Source organism: Lupinus angustifolius, chromosome LG02 (assembly GCF_001865875.1).
Source record: "Lupinus angustifolius cultivar Tanjil chromosome LG02, LupAngTanjil_v1.0, whole genome shotgun sequence".
Lineage (NCBI taxonomy): Eukaryota > Viridiplantae > Streptophyta > Magnoliopsida > Fabales > Fabaceae > Lupinus > Lupinus angustifolius.
This window is the reverse complement of record NC_032010.1, coordinates 21,479,467-21,500,138: the sequence shown is the minus strand read 5'-3', so window position 1 is coordinate 21,500,138 and position 20,672 is coordinate 21,479,467. Positions and strand designations below refer to the sequence as shown.

Below are 20,672 nucleotides of genomic sequence, written 5' to 3'. Positions count from 1 at the left end.
TGAAGTTTTTTTATAGTTTGTTATTTTCTTTACTAATTTCTTAGTTTGCTAGGGTTTCAACCCTAACAAACTTCTTGCCAAATCTTAGCATCATCAAGCATAAATGGTGGTGGAGAGATAACCACATTTCAAACCCCAATGTTAAGGTTGATTCTATACGGAGGTAAATCTTAGGAATAATGGGGGGATCATTTACAAAATTGTATTTTGAGAGAGAGAAAGGAAAAACCCTTTCTTTCTTTCTGTTTTTGTTCCCCAACTAAAATTCACACAAAACTATTACCAAGAAAAAATATTATGTAGACAATCATAATTCTAATCATGTTGAATTCAGCGACCCAAATGGAAAAAAATTTGTTATGGAGACCATGCAACAACTTAGTATCAAAGATAGTATCAGCCTTAGTATTCATCCACTTGTATACTTGATTAATTGAATTATCATGAATGATATGTTGACCAAACATACAACTATTAAAACTAAGTATACTATGATATAAAGTATTCTTCTAAGAATACTCAACTTACAATTTACATATTCTGTATTTTTCTTTTTTTTGACAGTTTTAACAGTTTTGGCAGTTGATAGTTGTTCAAATAGCTATAAATAACAAATGCAACTATTTTAGGGAATTCATTCCATTTTTCATGGAATTAACATTCTTCTTATAATCTCTTAATCTCTAAATTCAATAACACATCTCGAAATCCTTTCTATAGGTATCATATTTGGTTTTTCCTTGGCCACAAACACACTTCAATGGCAGAATCTACTAGGAGTCAAGCTTCTATAAGAGAAGTGGAAGAAAGGTTGGAAAGTAGAATGTCTGCCAAGATTGACTCCAAGATGATGGAGCTTGCTGGTTCTATTCAGAAATCTCTAAGTGAATCATTAAAATTGACGATGGAAGAATTGCTGAAGCGTAACAATGATGGCATGGAAGATTCTGCAAGCTCTAGGTTTGGTCCTCAAGGTGAGCAACATAGCAATTCGCACTATTCTTGTGGAACTAGGTTGTCAAGAATAGACTTTCCTCGTTTTAATGGAGATAAGGTGAATAAGTGGGTTTATCAATGTGAAACGTACTTTTTGATTGATGCCACACTTGATGAATTCAAGGTGAAATTGGCCAAATTGGAGTTAGTATGTAAAAATCTTGATCGAAAGATTTGGGGAGGTATATGATGATCCTATAGTTGAACTCATGAATCTAAGACAAAAAGCTAATGTGGTTGAGTATCATGAAGAATTCGATGCAATAATCACAAGACCAGAGATGCCTGAAGAGTATGTTCTAAGTTGTTTCTTGGGAGGGCTGAAACAAGATGTTCAAATGATGGTGATGATGTTTCAACCTCAATATGTTAGGAAGGCTCTCACCTTAGCTAAGCTCCATGAGTCTGCTAACAATCAAACACCCATGCTGCAATATCCCGCTAAGATTAATAGGCTTGTTTCTATTACAAAACATAGTCTTCTTCCAAAGTCTGCTACGGGGTGTTGAAGCAAAAAGAGAATCTGTGAAGCTTAAGAACAGACTTAATAAAAGTTTGACTCCAGCCTATATGAATGAGAGAATGGGAAAATGGTTATGTTATTTTTGTGATACTCCAAGCACACCAGAGCATAGTTTGTCTCATAAAAAGCTTCAACTACATCTAATGGAAGTGGAGGACAATGATAGAGATGACTATGTTGAGTAGGAACCTAAGTCTGCAAGACATGAATATGGTGAACCACATATTTCTGTCAATGTTCTCATATGTATACCAAGTTTTAGAACTATGAGGGTTATTGGTCATTATCACACAAAACTCTTGCACATTTTGATAGATAGTGGAAGCACTCATAATTTTTTGGATATCTAAAAAGCTAAGGTAATTAGATGTAAGGTTGAACAATTAGAACCTTTAATGGTCAATGTTGTTGATGGAAATAAGTTGCAAATATCAATTGCGGTGAGGAATTTTTCTTGTACTATACAACACACCACTTTTACTTCAGATATGATGCTAATTCCCTTAGGGTTTTGTGATGTGGTGCTGGGAGTTGAGTGGTTGGTGACATTAGGAGACATTACTTGGAATTTTGACAAATTGACTATGGATTTTAATATCCATGTTAGAAGGCGTGTGCTTAGAGGTTCCACCACAAATGACGTTAAAACAATCAAGAAGCAATAATTAGATAAGGTTTTAGCAAATGGTGTTCAATTGTCCATGCTACAAGAATGCACCAAGGAAGGAGGATTGTTACAATCTCTTACTACTCATGCAAAGCAACTACAAATAACATTACAACTTGCTCAAGCAATTGACAAGTTCACTGGAATTTTTGCAGAAACTTCTCAATTGCCACCTATGAGAATGGGACACAACCACACAATTCCACTTATCCAGGGGAGCAATCCAATCAATTAGAGGTCGTATAGATATGCTAAGCACCAAAAAGACATTATTGATAAGTTGGTTCAAGAGATGTTAGATTCTAGTATCATTCAAAATAGTAGCAGCCCATATGCAAGTCCAGTGGTCTTGGTGGGTAAAAAAGATGGCTCTTGGAGGTTATGTATGGATTATAGCAAATTGAACAAAGGCACTGTCAAGCACAAATTTCCTATTCCCTTGGTAGAAGATCTTATGGATGAGTTACATGGCTCCACAATTTTCTCTAAGCTTGATCTTAGATCTGGATATCATTAAGTTAGAATGGATCCACCTGATATACATAAAATATCATTCATAACTCATGGAGGGCATTATGAATATCTAGTAATGCCATTTGGATTGACAAATACACCAACGACATTCCAAGGACTTATAAATGTTATTTTTAGTAAGTTCTTTCAGAAGTTTTTGTTAGTTTTTTTATGATATACTTATCTATAGTAAATCATTGCATGAACACTTGGAGGAAAATTGTTTGTTTGCTAAGAAATCTAAAGGCTTTTTTGGGTGGAAAAGGTTGAATATTTGGGACACTTTATCTCTAAAGAAGGTGTCTCTACTGATCCTGCAAAGGTGACTACTGTTAAAGAATGGCCTTTACCTCAAACACTGAAATAAATGAGGGTTTTTTTTTGGGTTAGCAGGATACTACAGGAGGTTTGTAAAAGGCTATGGAGGTGTGGTTATGCCCTTAAATATTAAGGAAGGACAAATTTTCCTCGATATATGAAGCTAAAAGTTCATTCCTAAAGCTTAAACAATTGATAGTGACAACACATGTGCTTGCCTTGCCTGATTTTTCAAAAACCTTTACGGTAGAAGTTGATACTGGCTTGGAAAAGTTCTAATGATGGGGTGTTATCTGCCAAGGATGCCTATCTCCATTTGAATCATGGTTCAGTCCAACACAATTGAGGTAAACTTATCTGGTCTGCTGATATTCCTCCTTCAAAATCTTTCACAACTTGGAGATTACTCAATAACAAGATGCCTACTGATTAAAATCTCAAGAGAAGAGGCTGTGTTATGGCTTCTATTTGTAACCTTTGTAGAAAAGAAGAGGAGTCTGCTATGCACTTGTTTTTCAAATGCCATTTTTCTATTTCTGTGTGGAATTGGCTGAGTTCCACTCTAGCTACTATTCTTGACATTTCCTCCATCACAAGCCCGTTGAAGTTGAGTCAAAGGAAGTGGAGTGATCAAGTCAAGCAGGTTATCATAGCTTCCATAATTCATGCTATAAGCACAATCTGGTGCTGCAGGAACCAAGCTAGATTCAACAATACTATTATCAGTTTCCCTATAGCTTTGTCTAGGATAAAGTTGGCCATTTCTTTGTCTGGCAACAAATCCAATGCTTGTGCTAGTAACTCCATTGTTGATTTTGCTCTTCTAAGACGCCTTCAGGTTAAAATAAACTACTCTAAGGCTCCTAAAATAAAAGAGGTCATTTGGTTGCCCCCTACGCAAGCAACTGTCAAAATCAATACTGATGGTGCTGCTAGAGGCAGCCCTGATCCTTCAGCTGGTGGTGACATTTTCAGAAATCATGAGGGACAAACTATGGCCTGTTTTGCTTGCTTTAATGGCTGCAATGATGCTCTTTTTGTAGAGCTCACCGCTGCTATGCTTGCTGTCAGATTTGCTCATGGAAAAGGTTGGCATAACATTTGGCTTGAGTGTGACTCAATGATAGTGGTGGACATCTTCTATGACAAAGCCAATCCCCCTTGGAAACTCTTAAGCAAGTGGAATCAATGCAAAAAGCTCCTTTCATCAATGAATTGGATAGTTACTCATATCTATCAGGAAGGAAACACTTGTGTTGATCAACTTGCTAATTTTGGTTTAACTATCCAAAACATAGTTTGGTGGAATCATGCACCTAGTTTTATATTGGAGGAGGTTAATAGGAATCGTTTAAATCTTCTCAACTTTAGATTTGTTTCTTAGTTTCTTTCTTGTTGTTCCTCTCCATGGTTTAATATAATGTTTGGTGCCTTAGCACCGTTGCTTAAAAAAAATCCTATACAAATTATACATCTAGAATAATATCATTTATCTGTTGATGTAATAACAGTGAGCAGAAAGCATAAACTTGAATCCCAACTATTCTATCATCTCATTTATGCTCAGGTCTGCGGGACAGTCCGCTCCCTCTCGAGACTCAAGAGGGATACATATGATATTATGAGTGTTAAATATATATACTGATAGTATAAATATTTATATATATGTATTCTATCATTTACTATTCATTTGGATTTTTTTTTGAAAAGTAACAATAATTAAATATCAATGACGAATGATATATTGACAATGTATAAAACTTATATACTACTGTTAATATATACATATTTTTTTCTTATATTATTATTATATACTACAATAATGATTCCTTAAATATACTCTATAATAAATTATTATACATTTCTTTATAAAGACCATGATTTACACCTACTTGCAATCACATCATGTTATTAATAGTTTAATATCGCAGTAGTTACTCTACCACTCACGTTATATTCACGATATGTGGGACCGGTTGAATTGCCATAGCGTATTTATAGGTGTGCTTCAAGTACTCAAATAATGTGAAGTTTCATTAAGCATAATACAGATTCCATAGTTCAACCAGCAAAAATATGGAATCTCAGAGTGGAGAGTATAATTCTGCTAAATTGCTTCGAGCTCAATCCCATATATGGAATCACATTTTCAGTTTTATAAACTCTATGTCCCTTAAATGTGCTGTTGACTTAGGCATACCAGGTGTCATACATAGCTATGGCAAACCCATGCCATTGTCAAAACTCATTGCATCATTACCAATCCACCCATCCAAAACCCGCTTCATCTACCGTTTGATGCGAATATTGATCCATTCTGGCTTCTTTTCAGAACAAAATGTTACTAAACAGGATGAGCTAGAAGTGGAGTATGTTCTAACTGGTGCATCAATACTACTGCTGAAGGACAATCCTTTTAGTATGATACCTTTCTTGCATGTTATTCTTGATCCAATTTCGACAAAGCCATGGTATCATTTGTCTGCTTGGTTAAAAGATGATATTCCTACTCCATTTGAAAAGGTACATGGGATGACGTTTTGGGATTATGCTGGTCATGATCCAAATTATAAGCACTTATTTAATGATTTCATGGCAAGTGATGCTCGATTTGTTACTAGTGTATTGATTGAGAAGTACAAGGAGGTATTTCAGGGATTCAAATCATTGGTTGATGTTGGTGGAGGCACAGGAGCTGTGACAAAAGCAATTGCTAGTTCATTCCCACAGTTGGAGTGTGTTGTATTTGATCTTCCACATGTTATTACTGGCTTGCAAGGAAGTGATAACCTTAAATATGTTGGAGGAAACATGTTTGAGGCAATTCCTCCAACCGATGCCATTTTGTTGAAGGTAATATGAAGCGCCGATATTGATAGATTCTTAGATAAGATATGTGACCAATGTGTGAATATACATTCTTTTCAAAATATAGGATATAATAAATGTGGTATACAATAGATATACATATAAAATGTGTGCAAACATAATAAATATATAATTATTTCTATGAATTAAAAAGAAATATATTTCTCCAACATCACTCTATACAAATTGAAATTCATATTGTCATTGTTTAATGGCAATAAATAGGAACAATATCAATCATGTTTAGTTGATGATTAGTATTATGCATATGCGTGTTTTGTTTTTATCTCTTGTTTACTTGGTGAAATATTATATTTCTTTTCTTAATTGATTGTGTTATATCTTTCTTTCTCGTAAAATATTATTTTGTGGTAATTTGGGTGTTTATGAAGTATCGAAAAAATATTTTAAGAGTATCCATAAAATATCGGATTTTTATAAATTATTTATTTTTCAAAGAATAATTTCTATATACTATGTGTACATATCAATGAAATATCTGAGAGTATTGGATACAGATACGTTTCGTACTAATACGTGAAGGTGCTTGATATAAACTAACATTATCACAATTCATAGTTTTATCTCACCAGACTTTCACACCAACTCAGGTGATGATTGACAGGTAAGGAGTAAGCTTTGATTATTTGACACTTGCCTCTACTCATTTCTAAACAATGGTTATAGATGTCTTCATATTTGAATATGTGTAGTTTATATAGAAGTCATAAAAACATTAGACATGATATAAGATGATTTTACAAAGAATTGAATGAACCAATAGAAAATCAATGTTTTATTAATTTTGTTTTCATTGTATTGATATATGCTGATGACTTTTACATTGAATAACAATGCAGTGGATACTACATGACTGGAATGATGAGGAATGTGTGAACATATTGAAGAAATGCAGAGAGGCAATCACGAGCAAAGGCAAACATGAGGGGAGGGTGATTATCATAGAAATGGTGATATCTGAGAATGAGAAGAGAGATGATAAATCATTTGAAACACAACTTTTCTTTGACATGGAAATGATGGTGTTGGTAAGTGGAAAAGAGAGAAATGAGAAAGAATGGGCAAAATTGATCTTCTCTGCTGGTTTTAGTCACTACAAGATAACTCCAATTTTGGGTTTAAGGTCTGTTATTGATATATATCCATAATAGCTTTGTTGTTCTATCTGAGCCCAATATCTCCACAAGTACTGCATACAAGTGGAAGATAATTACTAATCTGCAAACTAAATTATATTATGAAATTGTGGGATACAACAACTTCTACAAGTTTTCATATTTATATTTGCTTTGAATAATTTAGGCTTGACAAATACACCAACAACATTCCAAGGAGGTTTGTAAAAGGCCATGGAGGTGTTGTTATGCCCTTAAATGTTAAGGAAGGACAAATTTTCCTCTGACATATGAAGCTAAAAGTTTATTCCTAAAGCTTAAACAATTGATAGTGATAACACATGTGCTTGCCTTGCCTGATTTTTCAAAAACCTTTATGGTAGAAGTTGATACTTCAGGAGTATGGGTAGGAGATGTGTTGATGCAGGATCACCATCCAATTGCTTATGTTAACAGGGCATTGAATCTTCAACAACAATCTGCATCTACTTTTGAAAAAGGAGCTAATGGTAGTGATTTTTGCTTTTCAGAAGTTGAGATATTACTAGTTAAATAGGCATTTCATAATCAAAATTGATCATAGAAGTTTAAAGTATATGCTTGATCAGAGATTACCCACTGCTTTTCAACAAAAATAGTTGATTAAATTGATGGAATTTGATTTTACAATTGAATACAAAAAGGGCAAGGAAAGTATAGCAGTTGATGCCCCGTCTAGAATGGATTCTTTTAATGCTTTGTTGGTACCATGATATGTCTTTTTCTGCCATTCTTTAGGTGTATCGTATTTATTTGGAAAATAAAAGAGACACAAATGTCATGATTAACTCTTAAAATAGAGAGTAAATGTTGTTAGGTATCAGTGGTCTAGGAACACCTAGAAGAGGGTTGAATAGGTGTAGCGGTTAACAATTACAGTTTCTTGATTAAAAACCCAATTGCTGGAAAAACAGTTCAATTAATCGATTAACAACCGGGTTTAATCGATTAACTATTGTACATAACAAAATGACTAAACAGGAAAATTGCACAATGATTAAAACAAAATTGAACAGATATATTTGAGGTATTTTTATGCACAAATATTAAGTATATGGCAGTAAACAAATATACAACTTTTCAATTACAGATTCAATTTATCATGGCAAGAAACATAAGAAAGATAAAGAGAGAAAGAACAATGCAAAAAGGATTTTTATCCTGGTTCGTTTGCGGTCCACTGCAAACTACATCCAGACCTCCCCTTCTGGATTAGGGAGATTTTCTTTCTTCACAATATTGAATTAAGGATACAAATACCAATTCAATTACAAGCACAAGGACGCTCCCTTCTTGAAATCTAGGATCTCTAAAACCTGGTTTGACTCTACCCTTTCGCCTCTTGAGAAAACCTTTCTCGCGAACTAGCCACAGCCAAGAATCTTATCCTCAAATCAAGACATCCCTGCCTTGGTGAAGAACTTCAATCTCTGTGGTGATCTGACACCAAGAGACAAATCCAGACTACACAAAAACACATTAAAAAGCAAGGTATACTAAGCACATAAATGCTTAAAATATTACAAGATAAAGACTCAAAGATTAACCGTTATTCTAATCACTTAAGCCATCAATATAAAAGTGAGTTAATCAATATCGGTATACAAATGAGTTCTTTCTAATGCATGATCATGTGAGCAATATAAGAATGGATTTGAAACTATGCAAAAACATAAAGTATGTTATAGCAGAAACAACATAATTTCTCTTCTCACACATGCAACTCTCTTGCAGAAAAATAATAATGTACGTATGCAAAAATGCTCTCTAAACAGCCCTATACAATAAAATGCAATGCTATGGGTTTCTGAGTGAAGCCTTGTATTTATAGCATGGAGAATAAGTGGTTTGATCCGTTGCAAAAACAGTTAAACAGTTAAGCAGTTACAACAGCAAAAACATATTTCAGTTACAACACATAACATATTAGTTAATCGATTAAGACTTCCATTTAATCGATTAACGGGCCAACGGAAAGAAACAGAAATCAGTTAAAACAGAAAAAATATATTCAACAAAAAATTAGTTAGGTTAATCGATTAAGTTACCACGTTAATCGATTAACTGAGACATTTATGCATATGTTTCAAATGGCAAACTTCTCACATGTTATGCACAATAGACATACATGCTTTACCAATTATATTATTCCTAATATGCACATATAACATGTATGATAGATGCATGACCATATAATTAACTAGATGATGTATCTCATGAATATGATAGTTCAATTAAGATGTCTTAAGAGACTAGCATCTAGGTTTACCTAACCTATACTCAATTACTACGGCACACATCCCATACTACTTAGATTATAGACTCAATTTATATCCTAGTCTAGACATGACCAAATGAGCATAAGGCCTATTGATTGTTGAGTCATCTTCAAGCTTTGTTAAACCTTTGTCTTCATCAAAACATAAGCTAAGACATGCTAGTGCTATCCTTGATACTTTGCACTTTGAAATGTGAGCATTCTAGAAATTGCATCACATTTGAGTGGATCAATGAATGATTCTGATACGCACTTTGTTCAGACTGACCTGATGTACAATCTTCACCAAACATTTGTCTGCAGCGGTAAATTTTGCATTATAATTTTTACTTTGAAGTATCATCCATGCTCATATTATGGCTCTATTTGTAATGTTTTCAAATGGACGAAAATAAATAAGTACATGGCTCACTCATTTATCTTACACACTAATATCAAATTTAGCATATCGCATAGTAGGTATGAAGTTCTTCATAAAGAAAAGATATTACACATCATAACCAATTAACCCAAGAGTTGAACCTATGGACAAACCAAAGCGGAAGGTAAGCAGAAGTTATGCCTAAAAAGAAACCAAAAAGTTTGCCAACATCAGAAGCAAAAGCAAGGTTATTGAGCTGCACTTGAGACATGGAAAGAAGTTGTTTCAGTTGGGAAGAATAAGCAGGGAAATCGGTGTTTGTTCCATTTATTGCTTGGAGCCAGATCATGCCTACAAGGCTTAACCATTGAAAAGCACTACAAGACATGACAGTGAAAATGTTAAACAAAAAATTTGAATTGCACTTTGTAACCCACCGGAGGGGGTGGAGGGGACTGACTCAGAGAGATAAATTTAAAGAAAAAAACATGGGTCAAGTCATTAATGCATGGATTCTCTTTCAAGAAAAAAATGTATTCAAGCCCCTATAAATAGAAGGGAGACACAATCACAATAAAAACACACAAGCACAAAGAAACACTAAAAGCACAAGAGATAAATTTGTGTTATTTCCCTACTCCTTTATATGTAGAAAGAAGAAATTTGTGGTGCTTCTCTCATCTTTTCTAATGTCATGTGCAAGTATGCACTTTATTTTTATCATTTATTTTTTTATTTCGCTTTTTAATAATAAATATTTTATCTTTATTAATGATCAATTTATTAAAAATAAATAAATAATAATAAATATAAATATTTGAGATATAGTACTACAAATCTTATTTGTCCCAATTTTAAGTTGGATTGTGTTGTAGACATAAGTAGTATTATGGTGCTGATAATACTAATCACTTAAATCTGTGGCTCACTCACATAAAGTAATAAGTAGGTAATTAATAGAAAAACTTATCTCTTTAGGTTGAATCGTAGTGAAGACAATCATTGCATCCCCACTCACTTAAAGTGAGTAAGCAAGTAATTAATATAAAACCTTATTCATTCAAAGTGAGATGTGGTGCTAACGAGAGTGATGTTGTCTCACTCACTTAAAAAAAAATGTATCTCTTCAAGTGAAGTTGTGGTGCAGATATAAGTATTATTTTCTCGTTCACTTGAAATGAATAATTAATTAGAATATATCCCTTTAAGTGGATATGAGATAAGAACACAAGAGTAAAGAAGATAGATAAAAATTGCTCAACTCACTTTTGAAAAATAAATTAAAATCAAATAAAATTAATTAAGTAATATTTTTTTCCAAAACTACATAGTTTTGATCCCTAATGCATATAGAAATATGTAAGAGCAAGATTAATTCTTGTCGCACACAAAAATAAAAAATAAATATTTGTTTAACAATATAATTTCTATTAAAATAAATCCAAAGAATAGTTAATTCATGTAATAAGCTAGAATATTATTTTATTACAAACAGACTTTCTAATACGTTCTCCAACTCGTAATCAACCCTCAAGCTCAGAAAACTTGTTCAAAACACCAGTTTATCCTAAATTGGATATAAAGAGAATTTTCTATATTTTAACTATAAAAAACATAGTAACGACTCCAAAAGATCATGTAACCATAAATAGAGGTGTGAAATCCTCTTACAAATGATATGGAGTTTCCACATTTTTTATGCACAAATGTAGAAAACGTTTTATGTGTCCGGTTTTGGAATGTGATGGTATTTAAATTAAAGTTCTAATTTCGAGAGTCGATTACGTTTCAAGGAATGTATTAGCATCTTGTTCACCCATATTAAAATGATATCATTGGAATTTCCATGAACTGACCTATATTCTAAATATGGGTATAAGGAGTTCTAGTTTAAACCACAAAACTAGTGACATTGAACCAAACAAAAATGAAAAATGTGATTCATATTGCTTTTTAAAGGAACCATTTAAGATTGGTTCGGTTCGAGTAGTTCCTAAATCTCTAGAACCACGACCAGAATCACATATTTAAAACATATTTTGGAGTTTGACTCCTTTAAATGTATTGATCTCATTGTTCTTACTCTAAATTAGAGGTAGCAAAATTATCCACAATCCATCCAAATTAAATTCATTCAAATCCATTCATTAGAGTTAATAGATTTAAATGGATATAATCCAATGGATAGTATTGATAATAGATGGATTCAAATCCATCCATTATATCCAATGAATATATCCATTTGGATGGATATCCAATCCATCCAAAAAACCAAAATTCAAAAAATGATTTTATTTGTTTTGGCAATTTTATTTAATATTTAAGAAAATTAAGTTCAAGCAAATTTATCCATGATTCTGACTCTCACATTTAATATTTTATTAAATTGGTATCAAATATATGACATGTGGATATAGTTATTATTAAAAAATTATTCTTAAGTACATAAAATATATAAGTATGAGAAAAATATATGCATTGACAATGTATGAGTTTTATACACTATCACTGCATTATCAATCATTTATATTTAATTATCATTGACTCTTCAAAAAGATAATTCAAATGATTAGTGGATTATATAGTGATTATGTATATATCTTTACACTCACAATACATAAATAGTATACTCTATAAGCATTTATTAAAAACTTTATACATAGAACCTTAAACATCACATGAAAAAATATTTTTTTATAAAAATTAAAAAAATCATTTTTAAAAAAAATTGATTTCCAAAAGTGTTATATAAATGATTTTAGAAGTTTTTTCTGAAAGGTAATTCTAAAAAATGTTTAGTTGAGATAGTAATTTTTAAAATAATAATTTTCTTCAATAGTATTTAAAGTTCAACTAATAAAAATCAAATGAATTGGATATTCATCCATCCAAATCCATGAAAATGAAGCCATGGATGGATTGAAATTCATTGGATATAGATGGATTGAATAACTTAAAATATAAGAAAATGGATTTATATGAGTTAATTTCCATCCATCCATTAACATCTAAATCCATTCATTTGTCACCCTTACTCTAAATGAAAGTTTTATTCATTTCTATTTGGTTTTGTTGTTGTTTTGCATTTTTAAAAATTGAATTTGTTCTCACAATTGTAATTACATGTTACTACTTATTGGTTATATGATTTTTTTCTTGTCAAAAATTGTAAATTTTCAATTTTCTAAAATGATTATGTTCATGGGTTTGCTTATTTCATAAAAAGTACACATGAATAGTCATGGATTTGATTTAAAATTTAAATATTGAAAAACTTGAATAAATTTTTTTAGCATGCTTAGAATTGGTATACACTCATATTATGAAGCATAATAGTCAATATATTAATAATTAGTGTACATTATAGTCAATAGTATATCAAATATATTAATAATTAAAGGTCCATTTTATTAACATAAAATCTTAGGATAAAGTTGGCAATATCTTTGTCTGGTAACAACTCTAAAACCTGTGCAAACAACTCAATTACTGACTTGGTTTTACTGAAGCAGCTACAGATTCAAGCTCACTACTCCAAGGCTCCTAAAATAATAGAGGTTATTTGGTTGCCCCCTGCCCAAGCAACTGTCAAAATTAATACAGATGGGGCAGCTAGAGGAAGCCTTGGTCCCTCAGCAGGTGGTGGAATTTTCAGAAACCATGAGGGGCACACTCTTGCTTGCTTTACTTGTTTCAATGGCTGAAATGATGCTCTTTTTGTGGAGCTATCAGCTGCTATTCTCGCTGTAAGATTTGCTCAGCATAAGGGTTAGTACAATATTTGGTTGGAATGTGACTCAATGATAGTGGTTGACATCTTCAATGACAAAGCAGCACCTCCTTGGAAGCTTCTAAGTAAATGGAATCATTGCAAAAAATTCCTTTCATCAATGAGTTGGGTAGTTACTCATATTTATAGGGAGGGAAACACTTGTGCGGATCAACTTACCAACTTTGGTCTATCAATCCAAAATATAGAATGGTGGAATCATGCTCCTAGCTTTATATTGGATGAAGTTAATAGGAATCGTTTAACTCTTCTTAACTTTAGATTTGTCTCTTAACACTGTTGTTTAAAAAAAAATTAACATAAAATCTTGACGATTTTGTTAAGAAAGAGGTTTTGACTATGGATACATGCAAATTTTGGATTAATTCTTTAATGTTTGTTAGTTTCTTCTCAAAACATATATTTATATGCATAAAAGCTTTCCATTGATACTTAACTTTAGATGCTATATAGTATATAAGTGGTGTGTCATTTTTTTATTTTTGACAATTTAAGAACTAAAAACTAATCAGATGATATTAATATGATAATCAAGCATATAAGAACATATTATTGTCATTTTAATATTATTTCATCATTTTAGGATAGCCTTTGGTCAAGTTTCTGGATATGGCTTGTTTGTTTAGTATTATATAATTATGTATATGAATTATGTTTTAATTATGGAGTATATATATATATATATTAGTTTGTTAGCTAAAGTAATAGTTAAAATGGACAAATAGTGTTGTATGAAATATAATTTGAAGTACTATAAGTTTAAAAAAAACAAAACATGGAACCAAACTGAACATTTCATTAATATAGTTTTTAACATTAATCGAACTAAGTTTTAATATTAATCGAACTAAACGGAACTATGTCTTTTTATTCAATTTAATTCATGAATTATACAAAAGACCTAGCTACATTGAATTGTAACACCCATAATTCCAAATTATTTGTTTGTTTTTTTATTTGAAAATGACATAAATATATTTTTATTTTTATGCCACGCAAGAGTCATTCTTACTCTTATGTATTGATATGTTTAATAAGGAACCAATATTTACATAGTTCTTGGAAGAAAATTATTTTGATTGGTTGAGTATTTTTAGTTACTTTTAAGAATGGTGCATCACGATTGTTCAAATGATGATTTCAGGAAAAAAGTTGATACTCATGATATTTGCTTCATCCATAATATGATTATTATGTTTATATTTTTTAAACTAATTATGAAAAAAATTGATTTAACCTAGATGATTTATCATTAAATAATTTTTTTTACTGTTATATTATTGTTATTACTATTCGAAAGATTTATATATTCATTACTATTTTTCATTATGATTATTAATTATTTACCCTACTAAAATATTTTTATTTATTGTCATGTCTTTTGATTTATTGAGAATTAATGCTTAACAAATAAAAGTGATGTGTCACAAACTCAAAAAGATGTTCCAAGAAAACAAAGTGAAATTTTCCTCCATCATTATTATGTTTATTGTTTTTACAAAAATTAGTTTAACTGTTATCAAAATTTAAAAGAGAGAAAAAATTGTGTATTTCAAGCATTGTTTTTAGTTATAGTTAATATATATTTTATGATATTTTTAATTTTGTTAAATTTGCATTGATCATTGACTCATTTAAGGTACTGAGTTAATAACTCTTTAATTGGATCACTGGTTGATTGGTCGGATGAGGTGATTCGGTTCATTGAAAAATATATAATAAGTTTATAGTATAAAACTATTTAAAAATTCTTTATTTCAAATATAAAATTTTATCAATATACAAGTATTTGATTAAATCATTAAACAACCAACAATTATGATTTTACAATAATAAAATATCATAAATAAGTTAAAAACATCACGAGACAATATATATTGTAAGCTTTAATTGTAACAATCACTACGCCAAAATAGCACAACAATATCGCCTAAAATTGTCATTTAACAACGCTTTTGTGACGTTTTCTATGTGAGCGCAGTAGTACATAAGGTTATATTCAACAGCGTTTTGTGAAACACTGTAGAAAGTAGATATTTTACAGCGCTCATTGAAGCAAATGCTGTTAAATGTCGACTTTCTAAATAAGACAATATATCTCCCAGATACTATCAAATACATGACAAGCATGTCCAACTCCACCACATTTCCAATAAATTTGTTTAATCACCAACGACTTCAACTACACTCAACCTTAACAGATTCCAAGATTATAAAGTAACATATGAGTAATGAGATCTTATGCAAATTATTCATTATTTCCCCTCCAATGTTCACCATAGCCAAAAACCTAGAACATCATAACTGCATAACTTCACAACAAATAAAGATCACGCTATTAATAAAGAGAGAAATAAATGAGCTAAAATAAGATAATGATTTACCTTATGCTTGAAGAGAGAAACCAAAAATCGATAACTTCACATTAGCTACATAACTTCACAACAAATAAATATCACACTATTAGTTAAGAGAAAAAATAAATGAGTTAAAGTAAAATAATGATTTACCTTATGCTTGAAGAGAGAAAAAATGTAAATTATGGAGAAGAAGAAAGGCAAGAGAAATAATAAACTGAGTAATACGTATTATTGTGTGAGGTTTTGTTTTTTAATTTGAAAAGATTTTCGCTCATTAAAACAAGCGTTTAACATCGCTTATTAAAGAAGTGATATTAAATATATGAAGTTTTAATAGCGCTTACTTCAATGAGCGTTGTTAAAGATAACATTTTTAGCAATGCTTATCGAAGAAGTGTTGTTAAATATATGAAGTATGGCGTTTAACAACGCTTTCTTTAATAAGCATTGTTAAAGATAACACGTTTAACATCGTTTTCTTCAATAAGCGTTGTTAAAGAACACCTTTAGCAGCTTGCTTGCTTAAATAAGTTCTATTAATTCTCTTATGTCTTATATTTAACAGCATTCAACATATAAGCGTTGTTGAATGAGCGTTTTTAAATACCAATTCTGACGTAGTTAATGAAACACAAATTAGTTTTAAGCTTAATTAAAAAACTAATATTTTGTTCCGACACATTGTTAGCAAGTGAGGAGAAAGATTGTGTATTTCAAGCATTGTTTTAAATATTCAATTTATTATAAAAAAAAAGTGTTTTATGTTATTTTCAATGTTGTTAAAGAGGAATTAGTAAGGTCTCACTAGTTCCTTGCTATAAGGTGATGAAATACACTTGGTAGTAGTACAAAAAAAAGAGATTGGTCTTTAACTTGGTCAATGTATTAGATCAATGGCTCACTGGTATGACCAATGGGCCATTGGTCAAACGAGTCGACTCGGTTCATATTAAAAATCTAATACATTTATAGTATAACACTATTTAAAAAATATTTATTCCAAATATAAAAATCTATCATTACACAAGTATTTCATTAGATCATAAAACAACCAACAATGAGAATTTTACTATAACAAAATATCTTAAATTAGTTGAAAACATCATCATACAACACTTGTTTTACAATTTAATTGCAAAAATGGTTCACAAGTAAGTTTTAATCCCAATTAAACAATAAAGATTTTGTTCCATCATAAACTAACAGATAATAACTATAATTACGATAATGATAAGCATAATTAAAAATGATTTAAAAGAACTATATTGTTTTACGCACGCAACAATGTCGTTTTGACGTTTTTTTAAAACTAATTAAATCAACCGAGTCGAAATGGTCTGACCGACCGAGTCACTAGTTTTATGCTGAAATCAATCCAGTTCATATGTGATATCAACTCTACTTAAATGATTTTTAACATAGCTCATTTATTAAAGCGTGTAATATATGCATTGTTGGTGTAAAGATTTATACATTGTCGCTACATCATGCATCATCAATTGGGATTATATTTTTACAAGAGTCAATAATGATTAAAAATGAATGCTGGATAATGCAGTTATAGTGTACAAAAATCATACTATTAGTGTATACATCTTTTTTTATTTATTAAATCTTTCATTCCTAAGGGACTCTTGCACAATATAATTTGTGAGCTCACTTTAATATATAAACATTTAATGAGTATAAAAAAAAATGTCATGTCTGTTTATAGTAAATCAAGTTCAAAAGGAACAATATATGTCAAAGTATAACCACCATCGTAATATATTTTCATTATTTTTTAATTTTCGTATGAAAATCATTTACATGATCATTACGAACACCTTCATTTTGAACTACTACGCATTAAATTTTTTTGTGAAAATTTTTCTATGGTAAACAATTATGTTGTCTTTTAGTTTTGTAGTAAAAGTTATTGTTATTTATTATGATTTTGATGTAAAAGTTAAATCTAGTTAAATACATAATTAAGAAATGAAAAGTGGAATCTATAGCCGACAGGATTATCACTAAGCTTTCTAAATGGAAGGGATCATCCCTCTCAATTATGGGAAAAGTTGAGCTGGTGAATATGATAATCCACAACATGTTCGCTTATAGTTTCCATGTTTATGCTTGGCCCACTACCTTGCTGAAATCTGCGGATCAAAGCATTAGAAACTTCATCTAGTCAGGAGATACAAAGGTGAAGAAAATTGTCACACTTGCTTGGCATAAATTGTGTTGTCCATTTAAGGAGGGTGGTCTTGGCTTGAGATCCACCTCTGATCTAAATCAGGCTACAATCCTGAAGCTGGCCTGAGTTATGAAATCCTCTAATCAGGAATGGGCCTCTTTTTACAGACAAAGATTCTATAGAGCTGGTGAATTGAAGGCTAGTTATGTGAAATCTTCTATGTGGCCTGGAATTAAAAAAGTTTGGCAAGTGGTTATTGACAACTCAATTTGGCTTATGGGAAATGGCTCAAAAATCAGATTCTGGTATGATAATTGGCTAGGAGGTACCTTGGTGGACACTTTGTACGTCCCTCCTCAGATTCACTCAGCTCTAGCAGCTACAGTTGCTGACTTTATCCATGATCAAAAATAGATTATCCCTTCTTGGCTTGCTTATAATTTTCCTTCAATTATTGACTCTATGGTTAAAATCCAGATTCCTAGTCCTGATAAGAGTGATGAATTGGTTTGGAAGCATTATAGTGATGGGAGGCTTTCCACTAAAAGTGCTTATAGCTACTTCAAGCCTGGAGTTAATCAATTGAGTTGGTGCAAATTGATTTGGTCCATATCAATTCCTCCTACAAAATCTTTTAATACTTGGAGGCTTGTCAACAACAAAATGCCTACTGATGAGAACTTACAAAAAAGAGGTATCCCTCTGGCCTTAGTTTGCAACCTTTGTCACGTTGCAGCAGAGTGTTCTCAACACTTGTTCCTATGCTCTTCCTCTTTGGAATTGATTAGATAACCTCCTTGGCAACCCTATGGATAGGTCCTCTATTACATCTCTTCTTTAGGTTGCTAACAATAACTGGAGTCCTCAACTCAGTGAGGTCGTCACAGCTTATATTATTAGCACAATCTCAACAATTTGGCATTGTAGAAATCAATGTAGGTTTGAAAACTTGTCAATTAACACTTGTCAAGCATTGGCAATGATCAAAAGGGACACTGCCATGATTGGTAAATTTTCTAAGTCTATCGCTAAGCCTTCCTTGGAAGAGTTTTCGATGCTTATAGCTTTCAGAGTTAATCCAAAATTCAATCTAGCTTCTGTTATTATTGAAGTGAGGTGGCTCCTACCTAATCCTGGTTGGGTGAAGCTTAATACAGATGGGGTTGCTCATGGCTCCCCAGGTCATGCTGGAGGTGGAGGTATTTTCAGAGACAGCTTTGGAGAAATGTTGGGTTGTTTTACAATCTATATGAACATTCAAGACTCTCTCTATGCCAAATTATTTGCTGCAATCTCGGTCATAGGTCTATGATAAGTGCAAAAAGTATACACTTTTCACCATCATTTTATGGCACTTATCCTATGCAAATTGTATAAAACCAACTTAAATTAACACTTTTTAGATAAAATATCACAATCTTGTATATTTGTGTTTGCATTTCTCTTTAATGTGTTTTGTAGGATATAGAAAGAAAAAGAAAAGAGATAAAGACTCATGGTCCAAGAAGAAAAAGAAGTCAAACTCAAGGTGCTCAAGCAGGCAGCTGAGCGGGGTCCAAGCCACGCTGAGCTGACCTGGACGCCAGTCTAACCTGGACACTAACCTCGTAGAGACCAAGATGCTCAAGCAAGCAGCTAAGCGGACCTGCTTGACCGCTCAGCCTAGCACCAAACAGAACCTGACACAGTTAGAACTCAAGATTGGCACAGTCACACACAAGTCTGGCACACGCCCAAGCTGCTCAAGCAGCAGCTCAGCGTTGACACATGTGTGCTCAACGGTGAACTTAACACCTAACCAGATCAGCAAGCACCAAGCCACGTCTCAGTCAGCACGGTCAAAGCTGCTCAACAAGCTGCTTAGTGGTGCCACATGTGTGCATAGTGATGTGCACCCAGAATTTACTTAGCCATCAAGAAACCATGAAGTCATGCATGACCTCACTTCAAGTAGCCCACCATAGACTTTTCAGGAGTAGCTCACCATAGCTGGTCCCAAAGCTCACAACTAGCCTTGGTGAGTCAAGCTTAAGGAGGTGACCAAGCTACTTGACCAAGTGACCAAACCCATGTTGAAGGGTTTGGTCAGCTGCTGAGCGGTGCAAACAAGCAGCTGAGAGCCTTGAGAGCCCAGAACCTTGGCCTGTATAAAGGCATGCAATTCTCGTTTGAAAAACATGGTACATACATTCTGAATTGTACATTCTTTCTAAATTCTTCCTAGTTTCTTCCTATTCTTTCCTCCATATTTTCCTTTCATTTTAGGTAGTTTTTAGGCTAGTTTTAGAGTAGTTTTTCATATAATTCAAGAGGAGAAAGGAGAAGGCAAATGAGATGCAAAAATTCATTTTGTAATCTCATTTGGAACTTCAAGTATCCAATCATTGGATGGATGGCTCATGCTCTTAACAATTTCATTTGAAGGTTGATCATGTATTTCTTCTTCTTCTTTTATTCTAAACTTGAATTTTAATCATTCAAGTTGGTGCTTTGGTTAATTTTATTTGTTTGAGAAGTACTTAATGCTCTTTTTAGATTGATCACCTAAAAATCGATTTCAAGTCATGAAAAATTACTTGTCTCAAACACTTAACAAATAAACGAAGAAGTAGTTGTACTACTTAGTTTATTTGCTAAGTTAAGC

The 20,672-nt window shown here is 32.0% G+C and overlaps 1 protein-coding gene across 1 annotated transcript; it reads left to right on the top strand.

Annotated features, from left to right (window-relative positions):
* On the top strand, positions 5,016-7,131 carry LOC109339269 (trans-resveratrol di-O-methyltransferase-like). Its single transcript, XM_019576683.1, has 2 exons — positions 5,016-5,870; positions 6,746-7,131. Exons 1-2 carry the CDS (start codon positions 5,094-5,096, stop codon positions 7,052-7,054), a joined length of 1,086 nt encoding a protein of 361 aa, XP_019432228.1. The 5' UTR covers positions 5,016-5,093; the 3' UTR covers positions 7,055-7,131.